The sequence below is a fragment of the Castor canadensis genome, chromosome 8, assembly GCF_047511655.1.
Source record: "Castor canadensis chromosome 8, mCasCan1.hap1v2, whole genome shotgun sequence".
Lineage (NCBI taxonomy): Eukaryota > Metazoa > Chordata > Mammalia > Rodentia > Castoridae > Castor > Castor canadensis.
Genome location: NC_133393.1, coordinates 90,010,282 through 90,033,492, shown reverse-complemented (window position 1 = coordinate 90,033,492; position 23,211 = coordinate 90,010,282). Strand labels below are relative to the sequence as shown.

The window sequence follows — 23,211 nt, the reverse complement described above, 5'->3', positions numbered from 1 at the left end:
TGTTTGTATTATGTTGTGGTTCCAGAAAGTATTTAAAAAAAATCATGTATTTAAAACAAACAAACCAGAAAATCTCCTTGTCCTGGGGCTGTGTGAAGAAGAATGAAGTTCTCATTTCCTAGTACCCAATCATCAGCATGAACTGGCCTCTCCTAGGAACAGAATTTATTGAAGCAATTTATCCTGGCTAAATGTGATATAAATCTGTGTACACGTATGTACATACAGGGTCTCTTCCAGTACAAGCAATGCTATAGCAGCACTTTCCTTCATAGGTAGACTGTGTTCCTGTCACATTGAAAGATGACCACGAAGCTCCTTCTATTTTATGGGGCACCCCACAATTTTAAACACCGATTAGTTGTGGAATTACTGATTAGACAACCAGAAATACTGGTTTCTAACTCCAGAGTGAGTCCTAGGAGAGGAGGGATGTAACCTAGTTCTTCTCCACTTTTAAGCATGGTGTGGCAGTTACCAGAGTCATTCTAGCATGTTGACATTTTATTTTAATGCAGACCTGACTGAGATTGACCTGACATTTCAGTTTATCTCCAAGATAAAATTTGAAATTTGGTTCCAGTTCTGAAGTCATTTCCAGATATATTCATATTCAGATGATGGTTCCTTTCATCTTCCCTTGTTCACATTCTTCTGTATACCTTTCTTTATTGTGAAAAGATGTTTGAAAATGTCTAGGAATTTATTCCATAATACTATTTTTACTCCTCCCTCCATTTTTCTCTTCCACCTTTCCAAAATACACTTATCTTTTATATCTTTTTATTTTACTGTGATTTGCATTTCTAATCCTTATTCATTTTTATTCCTAGTTGAAATGCGAGAGGTGTTACCAACACATTCAGGTTAAAATTATTGATTTTTGACAAAAAATTTTGATCAGCATTTCAAGAGTTTAGCTTTAGTAATTAAAAAAAAACCAATATAAATGCTGTTAAATTCTTCAGAGAAATAGAGGGGATGGATGATAATGCCTTTAAGTGTCATTTCTTTTATCCCCTGCAGCAGCACACATCTGTTGGCTGCAACAGAACAGCCCAAGAACTCCGGCCGAGAGCAGCACAAACAGCAGGAACATATTCACCCAGTAAACCCCCAAAGAGTCGACATTTGTTTTATTGCTGCTTTTAAAAACCTAGCCATAAATAGAATCAGAGGGGGGAAGGGCACCAATATTTCTCCATTTGCCACAGATGATTGGTGGGGGGGGAGGAGGAGGCTCCTAGTGGGGAGAGGAGAGGTTCTTGTTTTTATTTTTTTATTAATGAATATCATTTCCCATGTAACCCAATAAGGATGGGTGCTTTGTTTTCTTTGGCAATAATCTGGGATAAACGACCCTTGCCAACAGGTTCGTAGTTTATACACCAGGGAGCCAGATTATGGCCCTGTAAAATGGAGCACCCCTCCTATAATCCCTTAATTAATTAAGTGACAAATTTTGGTCTTCTCTAGATCAGAAATATGGCTTCCGCATCGAGCGTTCAGTGGATTTATTGACATAGGGAACTGCACTGGTTGTAATTCAGCAGGCTAGAGAAGTATGTATATACTATAGCAGAAAAGGAAAACCTACCAAAGGTTTGAAATTCCTTGACTATTTAAGTCGAAATTTTTCTAATTAAAAGTTTCAATTGTGACATAGTAGATCATGTGCCACCTGTCTAATGGGTCTCCCCAAAGTAGCTTGTGTTTACAGCTTTGATAGATGGCATTCTTGGAACACCTGTTTCTAGGCTTGATATTTTTGAAGCACATTTTTTTGCTCCAGCGTATTTAACATAACTTTTCCCCTACCTCCCCCCTCCTCAGCTCCACTCTGCTATATGAAATATGGGAGACGACAGACCGTTTGTGTGCAATGCCCCAGGCTGTGGACAGGTACGTTTACAATATACTTTATTGTGAATGTCTCGTTGTGAATCAAAGTGGCTGTTTTATCACTAAGGCAAAGAGTTTAAAGCCGGTATTTTACGTGATCACTGGAGGTAATCAGATCAGAGGATTTGCAGTGTGTAAATCCAAGTTATGAGGAAGTGTAGGCACTCTACCATAATGAAATCTGCCTTGCTTTCTTCCATATTGTTATTCTACTGGTGTTGTTTTCCAACACTCAGAGTTAAGAACACATGTTACTCTCTCCTCCTTTCTGTAGCTATCCATCTAAATACAAAGCAGATTTAGAAATATCTTTTCAACCTTCATGGATATAAAAGTCCGCCTAATATATTTGGAGAGGCAGCTGAGAATGTACCCATTCATTGTAAACCCCAGTTTCACAGTCTATTTGGATTTTTGGTTTTGGTTTTTTAAAAATACGGAATGCTTCACGAATTTGTGGGTCATCCTTGTGCAGGGGCCATGCTAATCCTCTCTGTATCTTTCCAATTTTAGTATGCATGATGCCAAAGCAAGAAAACTGTTTAGATTTTTTAAATAAGAAAAAAATACGTTTCTTTTGATTGTTGATCCAGAAAATCATTGTTAACAGTTAAAGCAGTTATCTATATAGAAAAGACAAATTCAATATAGAACCTGAGATCTCATAGCATTATATAAATATTTCCTGTCTGATGCCATGAAATACATTATTCTGTGTCAAATGCCATGTAATTGTATGTCTGTTTATTATATCAGATATTTTTCATTGAATGCTTTTTTAATAAAATGATTTGTTGAAATTGCCTTTTTTCCCCTCCTTTTGAACTTTTTTTGCTCTTTTTTCCTGGTCCTTTTCCTGTTGGCATGATCTACAGAGGATGAAAAAAGGAATGCAAAAAGTTTTATCTATCTTCATTAATTCATTTTATAGAACCTGAAGGATGACTCTCTGTTCAATTAGGAGTATGTCATGTGACTGTCCAGTGACACTTACTGGTGGTATGTGAGATTGCAGACTGGTTCTATTAAACGTTGTAAATGCTCAGACAAAAAAGAAGAGCTACATTCAAGAGATTCTTAAGAATTAGAATTTGAGAGGTAGGTGAGGTGATGATGATGGCAAGGAGTGGACAGAAGGAAGATTCCAAGTTTCAATATATGTTGAAATTTCAGATTTTTCAGACTTTAAAATGGGCAACCCTCTCTTGGGATCCTTCCCAGCTGTATTCTTTGCTACTTTCTATCAATAAACTTTTCCCCTTTACATACACATACACACACACACACACACACACACACACACTCACTCACTCACTCACTCACTCACTCACTCCTTCCCAGCTGTATTCTTTGCTACTTTCTATCAATAAACTTTTCCCCTTTACACACACACACACACACACACACACACACCCACCCACCCACCCACCCACCCACCCACCCCCAGTGGGCAACCCTCTCTTGGGATCCTTCCCAGCTACTTTCTATCAATAAACTTTTCCCCTTTACTTACACACACACACACACACTTCAAAGCCATTATATTCAGCATCATAGAGTATATTTCCTTCCTTGTCAAAGTTTTTTTTTTATTGCCTCTTGTTTCACCATATGGCTTATGTGTGTGTGGGCAAACAGTAGAAACCAGTTGGGAAAATAGGGTAAATTTGTTTCACTTTTGGGGCAGGTGCTTTTTATCACTTGAGCCACTCCACCAGCCCTTTGTTTCACTTTTAAAACAGCTCTATTAAAGTGCAAACCCCACCATCACCAAAAACAACAACCACAAAAAAAGCGTATATGTAAAAATGATCTCTCCAAAAATTTGTGGGTGAATTTTTTTCTTTTTCTTTTTTTGGTGGTGCTAGGGTTTGAAACACAGGTTTTCAAGCTTGCTAGGCAGCACTCTATCACTTGAGCCACTCTGCCAGCCCTTTTTTGTGTTGGATATTTTCAAGATAGGGTCTAGTGAACTGTTTGCCTGGGCTGGCTTTGAACCTCTATCCTCCTGATCTCTGCCTCCTGAGTAGCCAGGATTATAGATGTGAGCCACCAGCACCCAGCTTCCATGTGTGAATATGATATTGCTATTTATTATGACTCCCACAGCTGAAACCTGGTACCCTTTTTACTTCTTTCTCTACTTGAAAAATCTGAATTTTTTGATGAGTTTATTTTCCTCATATTTACCATTATCTTCTTCATTTATTATTTAATCTACTCAGCTTCTGTACTCCTCTTTTATGTTGTATGCTTAAAACCACCCAAACACAGACTTCTTGAAGAAATAAAAATAGATGATAAAATAAGGGATACATAAGAAAAGTATCTCTTAAGCTCCCTGAGGAAGAAAGATACAAGTAGTATCTCTTCAGGTTGTCTTGTTGGAGAATAGTGTTCATTGAAATTTGTAAAATGTCACAAAGCTTATGAAATTTGTGTCTGTTTCCTTGTTTGTCTTTTGCCTTTTAAAAATGTTTTTAAACTACAAGTAGAAAAATACTAAGAACTTTTTTTTTTTTTTTGCTTTGGTTCTTCTTTTGTGATATTAGGGTTTACCATAAGCCTTTTCCCTTCCCCTACTTTTCTCTCTCATTTCTGACTCATTTATGAATTATGTGTTGGTATTTTTGTAACTTGGGTTCACTATAACCTCTGGCTTAGGTTTTAAAAGCTGTCCCTATCCCCTCAGTGGGAAGGTGAATGTGAAACTTGGAATTTGGGAAAATTGCTACCTTCTTTTGGATTCAAGTAATTTATTTCATAGAAAAAGGATAGAAAGCAACAGCTTAAGACTCAGAAAGTAGCATGATTCATTCCTTTGCCTCCTTTGCATGTCAAAACTATGATCAGGTGAGATTGTAGTTTTGAAGTTATATTTAGTTTCCTTCCAAATTTCTTCCAGTGTCTGGTAACAAATAGCTCTAGAGTGGGATCGCAACAAGATGTACTGCGATTGCTTTATGTTATATGATATAGTGAAAATCTGGTAGAGAAGATAAATTTGGTAAAGTTATCTACCGTTGGCATGTCATCCAACTTCCTTATATCCCTTGAGAACAGTTTCATTCTGGAATCACCTTGAAGCCTTCAAATTACTTGTAATCTGTTTGTCATTGATGCAAATTATATTTTTCAGAAATAATACAATACTAAAAAGGCTATGTAAGCTCCAAGAGGGATATAATAAGGATCATGATAATTTTTGTAAAGTGTGGTTTAGAACCTGTTACTAAGGAGTCTCAAAAAGCAGTGGTTTCGCTGGGCAGTCGTTTAGCTGGGCATGATGGTAGAAGTCTATAATTCTAGCATAGAAGAGGCTTACTTAGGCAGGGGGATTGTGAGTTCAAGTCAACCTGGGCTATATAGCAAGATCCTGTCATTAAAAAAAAAAAATAGAGGGAAGGAGGGAAGGAAAGAACAAAAGAAAGAAGAAAAGAAGGACACTGGCTTCTACTAGGTAGAAAAAGAAAGAATGAAAGCAAATTTTAATTCAGGAGACTAGTTCTTAAAAAGCACTCAAATAAAACTATAGGAATATTGCTTTATTTCTCTGTCTTTTTCCTGCACAGACTTTACCCTGAACTCAGGAGTCATTCTACAGTTTAGTATTAAGGGAAGGTGAAAGGAAAATTTACCTAAAATAGACTAGTGGATTATGCCCTCCACTATATAATCAAAACCACCAGGCCTTCAGTGGATACGTAAACATGTTTTGGTTGCTAGGTCTTTAATGGCTGTTATTTTTGGATTCTGTTCATGATCCACTTCCCAACAGTAAGTCTGATGTGACACAGCTGAGTTCTAAATATGCTGCATGTACTTTTAAAAAAAAAAAAAGTGGCTGCCGAGGATTGTGCTGTCTACATTAATCTGAAAAAACAGGTGATGGGGCTTTTTAGCCCTCTTATTCCTATTCTCCTATTGAGACTTTGTTTCTCTTGAGGCCTTATCACCCTCATGAAGAGGATCTTGGGGAAAGCAATATTCCTGCTAAAACCTCTCTATGGAATGTGGTAGCAGGAGTCCTTAATAGAGCTGCTTCCTGAGAGAATGGGTTAGTGTTGTTAAGGCAACAGTGCTCTAGATACCCTATTGGCAGAGGACTTCTGAATCAATTTTGAAATGTTTATAAGATAGCATATATGCCTGTAATTCCAAGTACTCTGGAGTTTGAGGCCAGCCTGGGCAATTTAGTGAGACCCTGTCTCCAAAAAAAAAAAAGAGTGTAATTTGCATGGTAGAATATTTGCCTAGCTTTCTTAAGGCTCTGGATTCAATCCTAGTACTGCAAACAACAACAAAAAACCTATTTAAAAATATTATAACTTTAAAATGGCTTTGCCTCTTGTTAAAATAATAGAAATATAATTAGGTGCTGAATCTAGAAAATCATGTAAGCTTTTTGTCTTTATTTTTTGGGAGTGGGGTTAGGACAGATTCTCACTATTTTACCCAGCCATTGTCAAACTCCTGGGCTCAAGTAATCCTACCGTTTCAGCCTCCCAAGTAGCTGGGACTATAGAGACGCATCATCATACCTGGTTTAGTGTTGCAAGTTTTTATACTTTCAGGAGCTACTTTTACTTGAAGGTAAGTTATAATGCCATTTAATTGTATGTGGAAGCAGGTATACATATTATGTCTCTATCAGAAATCTTGAATTTGAGATGTTATTTCATATGTATGCAGTTAGATAACATATTTTTTAATTGGTTTTTGCCCAGTTTTTATTATCAGTAGTCAACAAATTCCATTCTCTTATACCTTCTTCTCAGGCAATAGAAATTATGCAGATTTAGATAGACCTTCTGGATATCATTATCAAGTCTTTGAGTAAGAGCTGGTCAAATCAGCTTATTACATAAAACATCTGTTTCCTGAAGAACAGGAGTCCATTTCCTTTGAATTAATACCACCAATGGACAATTAGTATCATTCCATTATCAGCCATTGAGAAAAGTTTCTGTCAAAACTACTCTGCATCAGTTCTGCTCCTTTTTTTTTTTTTTGTACTGGAATTTGAACACAGGGCTTCACACTTGCTAGGCAGGTGCTCTACTACTTGAGCCACTCTGCCAGCCCTTTTTTGTGGTGGAGTTTTTGAGATAGGGTCTTGAGAACTATTTGCCTGGGACTGGCTTTGAACTGGGATCCTCCTGATCTATCTCCTGAGTAGCTAGGATTACAGACATGAGCTACTGTCTTCCACCCCAACTCTGTTCTTTTAAGGGAAAATCCTTTGGTTTTGTTTTTTTGTTTTTTTTGTTTTTTTTTTTTTCCTGTCCAGTGTAACCCTGAAGGGCTAAAGATACCTATTCTCAGATCTCCCAGAGAACTTCTAGGTACAGGTAGAGATTCTCTTCATATCTTTCTGAGACATGAAACATACAACTAACTCAAAGATCTCTAGGATCTGTTTTTCTTTTCAAAGGCCAAGAATAGCAATGGCATTGTGGTAGGATTGAGGGCAGCTTCTTGTACCTTCTTATCTTGTCACAGTAGGAATAATGTTTATGGTGCTGCAGTTCTGGCTTCACTTGGCATTTAACCAACCTTCAAAGCTGTTTATTGTTTCGTATCCTCTGCCTTCATGAACATTATCCCTTAAATCTCCATTGCTGTGTAATATACGAGGCAACAAATAGCTCCTGTGATTGGTTAAATGCTGGCATGCTACAAAGGTATATGTTTTACTGCCTATATAACACAAACCTATAGAGATTATTCCTGTTATCCCAGCCTTCCCATTAAAAGGGCCATACTGGTATTATGGGACTCTGGATCTTTCATTCTATCCCATTGGCAAGTTTCCCTATTACCTGGCATGAACACAAAAGAAAATCAAGGAAGAATGAATTGGTGCTGATTACTAATTCTTTATGATAGGGAGCATCTCGAATTGGAAAATAATAAGGAAATAAATGATCTTGGTAGGTAAATGCCATTTGTGTTAGTATATGCTATGTTTACATGCTATGACAGGTGAAGGCAATTTCAGGCAAACAAATAAGCCTTTCTTCCTTACCCCTTGCCAAGAATTTAAAAAAATTCAAATTTTTATTTAATAATTCATATTTCATTCAATAATTCATTCAGTTCCCATCTGGTAAGAGTGCCTGCATGCTGTCAGGCAGCTGAAAATACACTGTATTATACACAATTAGGCCAAATGCTAACCTTTTTTTTTTTTTGTAATATGTTGATTTTGCAATAACTTTCAGTTCATTCTAAGTATGCTACAGTTTCATGTAACCCTGGCATGGAAGCAGACACTGTTATGTACCATATAGATAAAATTGGGACTGGGATTTTTTAAATGCAGAGGTGTGAGGAATAAGGAATTAAACTCAAGTTTCTTACTGTCATATCTGGTAGGTACTCTTTATACTGCCCTAAAAACATATGGTTGGTGATTTTAGTTTCTTATGTTGTTTATTATGATATTAAGAAGCAGATAGTATATGAAAAATTTTAGTCTGCTCCTTCCCCCCCCAAACAACAAAAAAAGCTGTATGAATTTAATTGGAGCTATACCTAGGAAATTAAGATGAAATTTTTTAGTTATCCACTCTTGTTTTCCTTAGATACAGCTTACTATTTGAAATGTATTTGATACAGCCCAGAAGCTGTTCTCAGAGCATTTTGGTAAGGAAAAAAAAAAAATTCTGAATATTTGTATCTGTTTTTCCCAAGTCAGGCGAGAAGGGCTCTTTCCTAGTCCCTTCTTTCATAAACTGCTGAGTTTATAAACTGCCTCTGGATCTGAGAGCCTCTCCTTCTTTTATCCCTCTTTTGCCACCCTTGCAAAACCATATATAGCCAGGTTTTTTACTTTTAAGATATTGTCATATAGAATTCTTTATTCTTTTATCAAATAGTCTTTCACCTAATGCAGCAGATTAAAAACAAAAAAAAGCCAGTATATTCCCTCTGTCTGGTTTGTGTATTTCTTTAATGTAAATTGACTTGCTCAGCAGACGCATTCTGTCTGACATCCTTGTTAGGGCCTCTCTATATGTGGATTCATAACACATCTGTGTGTACATCTACAGTGCTGTATAAATAATAATAAGTAATCACCAGATGGCCTATAACTGCTCCTCTGGACCCGCTGGGTCTCTTGAAGCCGTTAGTAAAGTCTTCTGGCGTTTTGCTAGGGAAAACTTGTCATAGATTTATTTCTAAAAAAATTCAAACTCACAACTGGGTGTTTAGGACTAGATATTGCTGTCTGTGTTGTAAATATTTAACAGGCTTTGTACAATGACAAGTAAAAGCGCCATTACTAACCATACACAGTGACTGTGGAGCTCTTCTTCCCTCCTGGCCATTTAGAAAGGAAAAGAAATGCTGATAAATTGTGCATTATGAGCAAGTATGAGAGATACTCTCTGAAAGATCTTTCTGAAGAGAAAAAAGAGAATGTCAACATTCTGCTCAAAGGATTGTAATTGGGCAAACTTAAGCTTTTTAACCAAATGCCAGGGGCTTCAACAACACTTAGTGCCCTTTTAAATTGGGCTTTATAATAGTTTCAGAAAAGCTCTTTCAGGCGGAGTTTGGTGAGATCCAGATTTTAAGCTTAATGAAGTCTTTATAACCAAATGATAAATACCTTTGAAAGGGTTACAGATGCAAGTATTAGTAAACATTTGGCTAAATTTCAGGTATTTGGTGGTTTCTAAAAATTTAAGGCATACATTGTTTTGCTATTATTATTTATAAGACAAAATGTCTTTATTTTTGTTCTCTTTCCATTAATTTTTATGAAAGGTTATGTATTTTGCTTGGGATAAAAAATCTGTTCTGGTTTTCTGTTCAATTCCTTTGCTTCAGTACCTATTCCAGAGTACTTGCTCAGTATAATCATGTATATTTTAAACAATTAAAATAGAACTCACTACAACCAAGATAACCAAAATGTTTTAAACAAAATTTGAGTATCTTCTCTCTCATTCTTAGCCTTCTTTTCTTGGTGGAGGATTGACTCTACCCACCACAGAGGTGTACTGTCCTTTAAATCATAGCACATGGCTATTATTTTTGAGTTGGGATGTAGAGAAAGTTTTTCTCTTTCAAAACTTCAACTTGAAGAGATGAGGTAAAAATTGTGAGGAAGAAATGCTATCTATCATTTATTGTAAGGAAATTTTGCTTTTTAAATTTTCTTTTACACAAAATTATGTTGACAATAGAATTTTAAGAAAGAAAAGCATCATGTAATAAAGATGGAAGCTTTGAGGTTTATCTCTGTAACAGTGTCTTTGTGTTTTTACTTTGAGATTTCTTTGTGTATTGAAATGTGCTACCTAAGATTGTGCTTGGATAAAAATCTGAACTGTTTGCAATGGTCGTGTAAAAGTACAGAGAGAATGAGAATGTATTTTGTGGAATTAGCTCATTCCCAGTCTGGCATACCATGTGGTCTATGTGGCTGCTGATTCTGCTGGCAGATTGAAGTGCAGAACCAACTTCTGCTCTAAACACTAAAATTGTCAGCTATCATTCCAGCTTTTAAATCTTGTTCACATCGTCATATCGATGATGCCAGATTTTGAGCAAACATAGCTCTGTCTTTAGATCTCAGGTGAAATTTGCAATTTCCTAGGTTGGAATGAATGAGTTCTTTTTTGCCTTTGAATAACTTGAGTGGCTCTGTAGCCTTGCTGTGTCCTTTGAGTCATTGTAGAAAGCTGAGTGGCTCAGTTCAGCATTCAGCAGATTGGCTGTCAGAGTTGTAGCTCTACTTATCAAAGATGTGGTCTCTTGAAGAGCAATTTATGTTATTCTGGAGAGAATCATCCTGTAGCAAAAGGAATACCTCCTTCTTCCTCCCAATAATACTAGGCAATTATCCCTTGATTTTTCTGAAAAATAGCTCAATCTACTATAAAAATTGGCATCAGCACAGGTTGCAGACTTTGTTACAACAACCAACTCTGGTTCCTTAACCACATGGAGAGGCATCAGGGTGCTATTCCTAAGCATGCCAGAGACTTAATGGTGGTTTTTTTTCTGCTGAGAATCTTAGTGACCCCTAATAAGCCTCTTGACTTTTCTTTCTCTGAGGGAAATAAATTTGTTTTAGTTGTTTGCCCACTAACCGCTGTAAAATGCCATTGTGAAAGTTGTCATTCTCTTTTTTCCTTGTTTTTAGTCATTATCCTCTCTAGATTGAGATTAAGTTCTACAGTTTGAGATTTTACTTTCTGCCTTTCTCTTGTACGACTTGTCTTGGCTGTCACTAGCCCTTGTAACTGGTGGGTATTATTACCCAGTTTCTTCTTTATAAGTAAATATATGTATACATATATATATAAAGTGTATATATATACTTTATTTTTAGAGCATTTGTATGTTTACAGAAAAATTGAATGATAAGTACAGAGTTCCCTCTGTCCTTTCTACCCCACAGTTTCTCCTATTATTAATGTCTTAAATCAGTGTGTTACATTTGTTACAACTGTTTAGAAGATATTGACACATTATTATTGACTGAAGTCCCTTACTTAGCCTTTACTCTGTGTGTGCATTCTGTGGATTTTGACAATTGTATTAAGATATGTATCTACCGTTACATCTCATTTTGTTTATTTTACTTAGTGTTTCTGATAGGCCAGTTAGTTGTGTGTGAGTGTGCACTTCTAGGTTTTTTGGTGGGAGCTATTTTTTTGTTTTGTTTTGTGGTTCTAGGGTTTGAATTCAGGGCCTTGCGCTTACTAGGCAGGCACTCTTTCGTGAGTATGCACTGTGTGTGTGTGTATCTGTGTGTGTGTGTGTGTGTGTGTAATATGCTAGTAGTTCCTATAAAATTTAAGTGCAAAGAAAAGGTGATTCAGGGGAGCAACCTACAGATTAAGACATGTTAATGCTAAGCCTCAGTTACCTTCTTTTTTGTGACTCAAACTCACTGACCAAAAAAGTAAATATTTTATTGATAGGTATATTGGGATCAAGTGAGAAGAGGCATTGTGAGAGTTTTGAAGATTTCAGTTGTGTTATAAACATGTAGTTAGCTATGTAATACCAGAGTAGGCAGACAGTATTACAGATACCTGTCAGTTCAGTAATCATCTTTTTTTTTTTTTTAACAAAGTGGCAATCTGTACACATTTTTTTCACTGTATGTGTTCCTAACTTCAGACATTTGCCATTTTACTTCAGTTTCAGGTATTTCTTAAGATTAAGGGAAAAAGTAATTCCCTAGGCTGTATTGAGAGGGGAGGACAATGAAAGCAGTCATTTGCTCTAAAAATTTCTGAGACTAGATGTCTATTATGTTTTATAAAAGATCATTTAACACTTCAGCTATTCCTTCAGTCTTACCTTCCATTCTAGGTTTTGCTTATGTAATTGCAGTCATGGAAGGGGGAGATCTTATTTTATCATTCTTTCACTTTCTATGCATTTGAACTACAGTTAGACAAAGCTTTATGGAGGTTTGTACTTTTATTATGCACAGAAGAGAAAGGGTTGTGTGAACATACTTAGCAGCTCTTGGCAGAGCAGTGGTTAAAGGTTTGAACATACTGTACCTTGTTGGCTATTCCTTTAGTCCTTAGGGATGCATTTTGCTCCTCCATAGATGGTAATCGACTTTGTCAGATTGGAATGGTGCTTTGTTTTTTCCTTTATCTAGTAAAATGCAGTGTGCTAAGGCTTTGTGGGAACCGGTTTCTTCCTCCATGGTATGAACAGAAGGTAATGGATTCGTCTTTGAAACAAAAGGGAGGAGGTAATAGAAAAATCAGCGGCTAGAGTATTATTGGATTGGAGCTCTGTCAAGGAGACAATTCTTGCTTGGAACCCGAACTTTCTGCTATGCTATGCCTTCTTGATTTTTTTTTTGAGACAGGTTCTCATGGTGTAGCCCAGGCCAGCCTCAAACTTACTATGTAGCCCAGGCTTACGACTCTAGATCCTCCTGCTCAGCCTCCTGAGTACTAGGATTAAGGTGTATACCGATGCCTGGCCTCTTTGTGCTTATTTTTTAGGCTCTTTTTTGGGCACTCTTTGAGAATAAATGTGCAAGAAACTATTCATTTTTACTTGGTTGTTTTTAACCTTTTTATGTTCTCTTTTTTCTTTTTCTCACTTTTTTTTTTTCAAGACAAGGTCTTGCTGTGTAGCCCAGGTTGGCTTCAATTTCATGATCCTTGTGCCTCAGCCTCCCCAGTGCTGAGATTACAGGTATGCATCTCGATACCTGACTGTCTTCTGTGCTTTAGTTCCTTTTTTTTTTTTTAAAGCTTTGCTTTTAGAGCAGCTTTAGGTTTATAGCTGATACAAAATTAAGTGGAAGAGTTCTCATATACAACCTTTTCCACCATCAACAAACTGAACCACAGTGGTGGGTTTGTTACAATTGATGACACAGTATCACCCAAAGTCCATACTTTAGATTAGAATTCACTGTTATTTACATGCATAGGTTTTAAGAAATGTATAATCACACTTATACACCATTGTAGTCTCATGTAGAGTAGTTTCACTACCCTAAAAATCCTATTCTTCCCTCCCTCCCTCACTAACCTCTTGCAACCACTGATTTATTTTTTCATTAATTCGTTCGCTTGTTTATTTATTTATTTCAGTGCTGGGGTTGAACTCAGGGCTTTGCACTTGCTAGGCAGGTGCTCTACCACTTGAGCCACACTTGTAGCCTTCAGTGATCTTTGTTTGTTATCTCCATAGTTTTATCTTTTCCAGAACACCATATACTTGAAATCATATGTTATTTAACCTCAGGTTAGCTGCTTTTGCTTACTTGATAAGCATTTAAGTTTTTTCCATGTTTCATGGCTTGGGTAGCTCATATCTTTTTAATGCTGCATAATACCCTGATTGCTTCATGTTCTACAATTTCTTTATTCATTTACCTACTGAAGGACATCTTGGTTCCTTCCAAGATTGGGCAATTATGAGTGCTAATAACATCTTTGTGCAGGCTTTTGTGTGAACATAAATTTCAATTGGGTAAATACCAAGGAGCATGTTCACTAGATCATTTGGTAAGAGTATGTGTAGATTTTTTTTTTTTAACTGCCGAGCTGTCCTCCAAAGTGGCTATGCTATTTTGCATTCCTGCCATCAATGAATGAGAATTCCTATTGCTTCAATACCTCACCAGCGGGTTTTGGATCTTGGTCTGTTTAACAGGTGTATATACATAGTGTTTTGCTGTTTTAAATATTCAGTTCCCTAGTGACATTGATGTTGAACATCTTTTGATATACTTATTTGCCATCCGTGTATTTTCTTTCCTTTTTTTTTTGGTGATACTGGTGTTTGAACTCTGGGTCTTGTGCTTGTGCTGTACCACTTGAGACATGTCCCAGTACATTTTTTGCTTTTAGTTTTACTTTTTAGGTAGGGTCTCATGGTTTTGCCTGGGTCGGCCTCAGACCATGATCCTCCTACCAATGGCCTCCTGCATAGCTAGGATCATAGACACGTGCCACCATACTGACACATATTCATATTCTTCAATATAAAGAATAATTTTTATTAAGATCATAATTAGTAAAAGGTTGCAATCCTTTTAAAATATTCCAGAATTTATGAAAAACAGGAGCTAGGGAATAAACATCAAAGCATAATAGCATATAGGACTCCAGTGTATTACATTAAACAACTTTGCATTTGTCTCATTAAATCCATATTTTCTCCAATTTAACACCTTGCTTATTTATTGAGATGGAGTCTTGCCAATTTTTTGCTTTGACTGGTCTTGAACCATGATCTTCCTGATCTCTGCCCCCCAAGTAATTGAGATTACAGATGTAATCTTTGCCTAGCCATCTGTGTATTTCTTTGGTGTGGTGTCCAATTAGGTCTTTCATCCCTTTTCTAATCAAGTTGTTCATTTTCTTATTGTTAAGCTTTAAGAGTTCTTTGTAAGAGCTGGGCATCAGTGGCCCACACCTGTAATCCTGATTGCTTTGGAGGATGGAGGTTTGAGGTCAGTCCAGGCAAATCGTTCATGAGACCCCTATTTCCAAAATAACCAGAGCAGCTGGCTGAGTGGCTCAAGTGGTAAATGCCTGCCTAAAAAAATAACCAGAGCAAAATGGACTGAAGATGTGGTTCAAGTGCTAGAGCATATGCTTTGCAAGTGTAAAGCCCTGAGTTCAAACCATAGTCCCATCCAAAAAAAGGAAATTAAAAAAAAAAAAATTCTTCGTAGGGCTGGAGGTATGACTTAACTGGTATAACGCCTGTTTAAGTAAGCTCCAGGCCCTGAGTTCAAACCACAGTCCTTTGTATCTTTTGCACGTTTTTCCTTAGTCTGTGACCTGTCTTTGTATTCTCTTAACATTGTCTTTTGCAAAACAGAAGGTTTTAATTTTAATGAAGTCCCGTTTATCAATTATTTCTTTGGTGGATCATGCCTTTGGTTGTATCGAAAGGGTTATTGTCATCTTTTAGAATTTTCATAGTTTTTGTTCTGTGATCCTTCCCTCCTCTCGACACCCCCCTTTTTGTTTTTTTTTTGGCACTCAGGATTGAAATCAGGACTTTCATGCTAACCATATACTCTGCCACTGAGCTACACCCCCAGCCCTGTGATCCATTTTGATTTAGCTTTTGTGATGGTTGTAAGGTTAGTGTATGGATTTTTTTCTTTTTTTGCAATTAGATCTCCACTGTGTTGTCTTTGTTCCTTGTCAGAGTTTCCTTAGGTATATTTATGTGCATTTATTTCAGGACACTATTCCATTGGTCTATTTGCCTGTTCTTTCACAAGTAACTACACTGTCTTGATTACTATAGCTTTTAGTAGGTTGTAAAGCCAGGTAATGTCAGTCCTCCAAGCTTGTTCTTCTCTTTTAATATTGAGTGGCTATTCTGGGTCTTTTACCTCATCATATAAACTTCAGAATCAGTTCCATCAATATTCACTAGATAACTTGCTGGAATTTTGAGTGGGATTGTGTTGAATCTATAGATCAAGTTGAAAAGAACTGACATCTTGACTATTGAGTCTTAATATGCATGGACAGAGAATATCTCCATTTATTTAGTTCTACTTTGATATCTTTCAGTAGAGTTTTGTAGCTTTCCTTATATAGATTTTGTATATATTTTGCTAGATTTAATGTAGGGTTTTTTGTGTTGTCATTGGGTTTTTTTGTTTTTTTTTCTAAGACAGGGTCTTGCTCAGTTGCCTTGTCTGGTCTCAAAATTGTGATCCTCCTGCCTCAGCCTCCTGAATGCTGGGATTATAGTTATGAGCAACCAATGCCTGGTAACTGTATGGGTTTTCTAAACATTCCCTTCCTTTTAGTTTATTAAGAAGTTTCCCTCCTTCCTTCTTTTTCTTTCTACCCTCCCTCCCTCTTTTCCTTCCTTTCTTTTTTCCTTCTTCCCTTTCTCTCCTTTTTGTTTTTTGTGCTGCCTTGTGTGTGCTAAGCATATACTCTTACCACTAAAGTACATCCCTAGCACTAGTGTGCTAAGGATTTTTTTTTTAATCGCAAATGGGAATTGATAAAATTCACATGAATTTTCTTCTTTAGCTTGTTGGTGTGCTAGATTATATTGATTGATTTCAAATATTGAGTCAGCCTTGCATAATTAGGATAAATCTCACTCAATCATGGTATATATTTCTTTTTATTTATTATTGAATTCAACTTGCTAACATTTTATTGACTTTTGTTCATTACAAAAATAGTTGGTAGTTTTCTTGTGATGACTGTCTAGTTTTGGTATTAGGATAATTCTGGTCCCATCGAATAAAATAGGAGTATTCCTTCTGCTCTGTCTTCTGAACAAGGTTGTAGAAAATTGGTATAATCTCTTCCTTCAATATTTACCAGTGAACCATCTGGACTTGGTGCTTTTTGATTTGGAAAGTTATTAATTACTCAATTTCACATTGTTCATTTCCATTGTCTATTTTTTCTTTTGTGAATTTTGACAAATTGTCTTTCGAGGAATTCATCTATTTCATGTAGATTATCAAATTTGAATATAGAGTAATTCATTATATTTCTTTATTATCCTTTTAATTCCATGGAATCTGTTGTTGATGGTCTTTTTTTTTTTTCCATTTTTTATTATTAGTAATTTGTGCCATATTCCTTTTCTTCCTAGGTAGCCTAGAGAAAAGCTTATTGATTTTATTAGACTTTTCAGAGACCCCACCTTTTGGTGTGTGGTGTTTTGTATTTCTTATTTTCTATTTCATTCATTTCTGCTCTAATTTTTATTTTTTCTTCTGCTTACCTTGACTTAATTTGCTCATTTTTTGTTGGTATGTATTAATTGTACACAGTAAGGGGTTTCATTATGACATTTCCATACATGCATACAGTGGACTTTGATCATACTCATCCCTCCATTACTTCTTTTTACTACTTTCCCCTCCCCCATTTTTCCTTTTCTGCCCTAGTAGTCCCCCCTCTATTTTCTTGACCTTGTTTTTTTCTCCCCCAACTTCCACAAATGAGAGAAAACATGTGATATTTATTTTTTTTGTGGTACTGGCTTATTTTACTTAACATAATTATCTGCAGTCCTATCCATTTTCCAGCAAAAACATAATTTCATTCTTGTTAATGATGAGTAAAACTCCACTGTGTATATATAACACATTTTCCTTATCCATTAATTCATTGATGGGGCTCCTAGGCTGATTCTATAATTTGGATATTGTGAATAGTACTAGAGTAAACATGGGTATATATGTATGTCCATAGTAAGCTGACTTTGATTCTTTTGGATATATATCCAGAAGTGGTACGGCTGGATCATGTGGGAGTTCTGTTTTTAATTTTTTGAAGAGCCTCCATACCGATTTCCACTGTGGCTGAACTAATTTACAGTACTAACAGAGAACTGTGTTCACTGTGTCCTCCTCAGCATTTGTTGTTATTTGTTTTCTTGATGGTAGACATTCTGACTGGGACAATGTAATTTTGATTTGCATTTCCCTGATGGCTAAGGAGGTTAAACTTTTTTTTATGCATTTATTAGCCATTTGTACCTCTTCATTTGAAACATTTGCACATTTATTGATTGGATTATTTATTATTTTTGTGCTTAATTTTTTTACTTCTTTACATAGTTTGGATGTTAATCCCCTGTTATATCTGGTAAAGGTTTTCTCCCACTCTGTATGCTTTCTTCACTCTGTTGATTGATTCTTTTGCTATACAGAAGCTTTTAATTCTTCCTTTTGAAGTCCTATTTCCTGAGCTATTGAAGTCTTATTTGGAAAGGACTGTATGCCTATGCCTATATCTTAAAGTGTTTCTCCTATGTTTTCCTCTAGTAGTTTCAAGTTTCATAGTAAGCTCTTTGATCCATTTTGAGGTGGTGTTTATTTATCTATTTAGTGGAACTAGGCTTCACACTTGCTAAGTAGGCACTCTACTACTTGAGCCACACCTTCTATCCTTTTGCTCTGGTTATTTGGGGATAGGGTGGCTCAAACTGTTTGCCCGGTCTGGCCTTGAACCGTGATCCTCCCATCTCAGCCTCCCAAGTAACTAGGATTATAGGCGTGAGCCACTGGCACCCAGCTTGAGGTGATTATTTTAGGGGTCTAGTTTCAGTCTTCTACATGTGGATAGCCAGATTTCCTAGCACCATTTGTTAAAGAGGCTGTCTTTTCTCCAGGATATGTTTTTGGCACTTCTGTCAACAATCAGATGGCAGTGCCTACTTGGGCTGATTTCCGAATCTTCTGTTCTATTCCATCAGTCTCTGTGTCTTTTTTTGTGTGTTAGTACCATGCTGTTGTTGTTACTGTGGCTCTGTAGAATAGTATGGAGTCAGAGATTGTGATACTTAATGCATTGCTTTTTTTTTTTTTGGTGATAATGGTCTGGTGATACTCAGAGCCTCACACTTGCTAGGGAGACAGCACTCTACTACTTGAGTCACACCCTCAAGTCCTTTTTGCTTTGGTTATTTTTCCAATAGGGTCTCATGCTTTTGCCTGGGAGTATAGGTATGCATGCCCAAGCCCAGCCTTAGCATTGCTCTGTTCGCTCAAGATTGCTTTGATGCTGGTGGCTCATGCCTGTAATCCTAGCTACTTGGGAGGCAGAGATTAGGAGGATCACAGTTCAAAACCAGCCCAGGCAAATAGTTCACAAGACTCTATCTCGAAAATATCCAACACAAAAAAGGGCTCAAGTGGCAGAGCACTTGGCTAGCAAGCATGAGTCCCTGAGTTCAATCCTAGTGCCACCAAAAAAAAAAAAAAAATTGCTTTGGCTATTGGGGTCTTTTGTGTTTCCATAGGATTTTAGGGTAGTTTTTTTCATATTTCTATGAAGAATGTCATTAGAGTTTTAATGGAGATTGTACTGAATTTGTATATTACTTTTGGTAGTATAGCCTTTGTGTTGTTGTGTGTGTGTGTGTGTGTATATGTGTGTGTGTGAGACACTGGCGTTTTAACTCAGGACCTCAGTTTGCTAGGCAGTCACTCTACCAGAGGCCCTAAGCCTCTCCTTTGCTTTTAGTTCTTATTCAGGTAGGGCCTCATGTTTTTGCCTGGGCCAGCCTTGGACTAAGAAGGCCTCCCACATAGCTGGAATCACAGGTGTATACCACTACACCCAGCTTGTTAGTTGAGATGGGATTTCACTAACTTTCTGCCTAGACTGGCCTCAAATTGCAATCCTCCTGATCTCTGCCTCCTAAGTAGCTGGGATTATAGGCATGAACCACCAGTCCCAGCCATAGTATGGCCATTTTAACTTATTATGTTGATTTACAAACATAGCAGGTCTTTCCGTCTTATAACATCATCCACAAGTTCTTCAGTGCTCTATAAGTTTCATTATAGATATCATCAACATCTTTGTTAAGTTATGAGACATCAGCACCTTGCTCTAGTTGTTTTTGAGATCTTTATGCCTGGGCCAGCCTGGGCTTCAATCCTCCTACTCATGCTTTCCACAGTAGCTGGAATGACAGGAGTGCACTACCACTCCTAGCCTTTCCTGTTGAGAAGGAGTCTCAAGAACTTTTTGCCCAGGCTAACCTGGAACCGCTGTCCTCCAATCTCATCCGCCAACTCTCAGCCTCCCGTGTAGCTTGAATGACAGGCACACACCACCATGCTCAGCTATTCCACTGTCTTCTTGCTTATATGGTTTCTGAGAAGTACTTCTCAGATTTGTTTTGTTTTCCATTAGATGGGACAGGATGGTTAGAGGGAGGTGAACTTGAGTATTACCCTTCTCCCAGTTAGGTTATGATAAGAGCCCAGCATGTTAGGCTTAGATAAAAGCCCTTCTCCTGAGGGGCACGCTTTGTTAAGAAGAACAGAATGCTCTTGTGTATTTCAAAATGGTTACTTTTCCCTTACCCACCCTTGTCAGAAGCAGGAAGTTTTTCTCTGGTATTCACTGTAATAAGGTGGTAGAGCTCCCTGCTAGAACTGAGTGCCCCTGGAGTAACTCAGACTTGTCCACACTGAGCCTCCAGCTTCATCAGTTACGGTTCAGGTTTTCTTGAACCCTGGTGGGTTTCTGCTCCTTTAAGTTGTGATTGCTTGTGTCTGCAATCACAGAGGGGATGGGTAAGTTTGCCTTGTGACCTTGCTTCTCTGCTGGATTTAAGAATTGTTTATTTATCAGTTCAGCTTTTTACTTGTTGATAGGATGGAGTTATGGCTTCTGAGCTCCTTAGCTGTTGGACCATAAACCAAAAGTCTCAATCCTTTTGGTTTATGAACCAAATTAAGAAATACATTTTATGCTAGGTGTGGTAGCACATGTCTGTAGTCACAACTACTTAAGGATGCTGAGTCAGCAGGATAATTTGAGCTCACCAGCAATTTAGCAAGGCCGCCCAAAGAAAAAAAAAATCTTTTTTACATGGTAATTTAAAACGCATGTTTGTGTAATAGAAATTAAAAGTCATACAGTAGTTCCCACCCTTACCTAATGTGATGCACTCTGAGTTTTTGTTGTTTTGGTGGTAGAATTTTCTTTTTTTCTTTTTACTCTTTGTTTTCCTTTTTTCTTTCTCTTTTTCTTTTTCTTCCCCTGTGCTGAGGATTGAGTCCAAGGCACTCTACCACTGAGCTTCATGCACCCCCTGTTTCTTTTTTTAAATAAAATGCTCCTTACAAACTACAAAATTGATTTCATTAGCCACTAATCATTTTCCAGTTTGAAAATCACTGTCTCTTGCTGGGTGCTGGTGGCTCATGCCAGCAGCTACTCAGCTGTATCCAGTAGCCACCAGCTACTCAGGAGGCAGAGATCAGGAGGATTGAGATTCAAAGCCAACCCAGGCAAATAGTTTGCAAGACCCAATCTTGGGAAAAAAAAAATCACAAAAAAAGGGCTGGTGGAATGGCTCAAGGTGTAGGCCCTGAGTTCAAACCCTAGTACCCCCCTCCAAAAAAAAAATCACTGTCTTAGCCTATTCCAGAGCATAATTAAGAAGAACAGAATTACCCAATGGAGGCTTTTCTGGCCCCCTGGCCCCCTTCCTCTCCATAGAAAAGTTCTTTCTCAGCATTTCTGGTGCCTGTAGTAAGTTGTACATGAATGAGTTTAATGTTCTTACTAACTTTGAATTGTGAGGAGAATGGATAAGCTGATGGCTCCTAAGTTGATTACTTGAAAAATGTAGCATATTCTTCTTACTCATTTGTAGAAGCTGAGGAGGTTGATCACATAGAGGTAGAGAAGGGATTGCAGAACACCAGAGACTAGGCAGAGGACAGGGGAGGGAGGATAGTGAGAGGGTGAGTAATGGGAACCAAAACATGTAGAGAGGAGGAAGTAATTCTGGTGTACTATGTCACAGTAAGGCAAATATAGTCTAAAACAACTGCTTATACATTTCAAAATAACTGGAGAAGGGCTTAAGGGTTCTCAACACATAGAAACAATAACATCTGTAGAGATAGAAATGCTGATTTCCCTGATTTGATCATTATACTTGTATGTATGTATCAAATTTTAAGACTTTGCCTCATAAATATGTACAAATACATGCCACTTTAAAAAGGATATATTTAGTCTCAGTCATTCCTCTGACTCCCTGCTATGGTTTGGATATCCTTCATAAAACTCAGGCTGAAACTAATTGCTATTGTAACAGTATTAAGAGATGGGACCTTACCTGGTGCTGATGGCTCATGCCTAACTACTCAGGAGGCAATGATTAGGAGGACTGAGGTTCAGAGACTGCCCGGGCAAATATTCATGAGTCTCCATCTGGAAAATATTCAACACAAAAAAAGGGGTGGTAGAGTGTCTCAAGTGGCAGAGTACCTGCCTAGCAAACATGAGACCCTGAGTTCAAACCCCAATACCACCAGAGGGAGAGAGAGAGATAGGACCTTGCTAGTCATGGTAGTGCATCCCTGTAATTCCATCACTTGATAGACTGAGGCTGAGGCTGGAGAGTTGAGAGTTTGAGGGCAGCCTAAGACTGTCTCAAAAGAAAAAAAGATGGGAAACCTTTAAGAGGTGATTAGGTCATTAGGGTACTACCATCACGAAATAGATTAAGGCTGTTATATCAGGAGTATCTCAGGAATGGGCTCCTGATAAAAGGATGAGTCCTGCCAGTTTTTTTTTCCTCTGACTTGTTCATGTGTGTCCTCACCATATTATATTGCAGCAAGAAGGCCTTATCAGATGTCAGGGCCATGTATTGACTTTCTCACCTTCAGAACTGTGTGCCACATAAACTTCTATTTTGGGGCTGGGTATGTGGCTCATTGGTAGAGTGCTTGCCTAAAATGAGTGAGGCCTGGGTTTGGTCCTCAGTGCCACACACACACACACACACACAAAGTAAGAATGTCTATTGTTCATAAACTTCCCAATCTTGGTATTGTGTCATAGCACTAGGAAACAGACTAAGACATTCCCCCCAATAACTTTAAAGCAAAAGGAAACAACTTTTTTTTTTAGCTGTCATATCAAGCAGCCAGTTGAGTATTTCATTTAACTTACCTTACTCTAGGAGATTGATATCCTCTCTTTGTTTTTGTTTTATTAATTGTTTTTACTTTTTAAAATTTTTCTTTTACTGGACGCCTGTGGCTAATGCCTATAATCCTAGCTACTTGGGTTGTAGAGATCATGATAATGGTTTGAAGCCAGGCCAGACAAATAGTTCTCAGTGCCCTATCTTGAAAATACCCAACACAATAAAGGGCTGGCAGAGTGGCTCAAGTGGCAAAGCACCTGCCTAGCAAGTGTGAGGCAGTACCAAAAATAATTTTCTTCATTATTCAATTTCTTCTCTTAGTCCATTTTTTGAGTATATACCTGGAGTTACAGAATTGATTAAGGTTCTAATTAGGGCTTTATG

The 23,211-nt window shown here is 37.4% G+C and overlaps 1 protein-coding gene and 1 non-coding gene across 5 annotated transcripts in view; one reads left to right on the top strand and one right to left on the bottom strand.

Annotated features, from left to right (window-relative positions):
- Atf7 (activating transcription factor 7) overlaps positions 1-23,211 on the top strand; it is a 90,907-nt gene that overhangs the window by 18,802 nt on the left and 48,894 nt on the right. For all 4 annotated transcript variants that reach the window (XM_074083492.1, XM_074083491.1, XM_020160304.2 and 1 more), the window contains exon 2: positions 1,834-1,902. In XM_074083492.1, the coding sequence (XP_073939593.1) occupies positions 1,855-1,902 (48 nt within the window). In that variant the 5' untranslated portion in view covers positions 1,834-1,854. The remainder of the gene's footprint in view (positions 1-1,833; positions 1,903-23,211) is intronic.
- Positions 2,333-2,435, bottom strand: LOC141426020 (U6 spliceosomal RNA). The gene has a single exon (XR_012451134.1). It is a non-coding gene; the product is annotated as a U6 spliceosomal RNA (small nuclear RNA).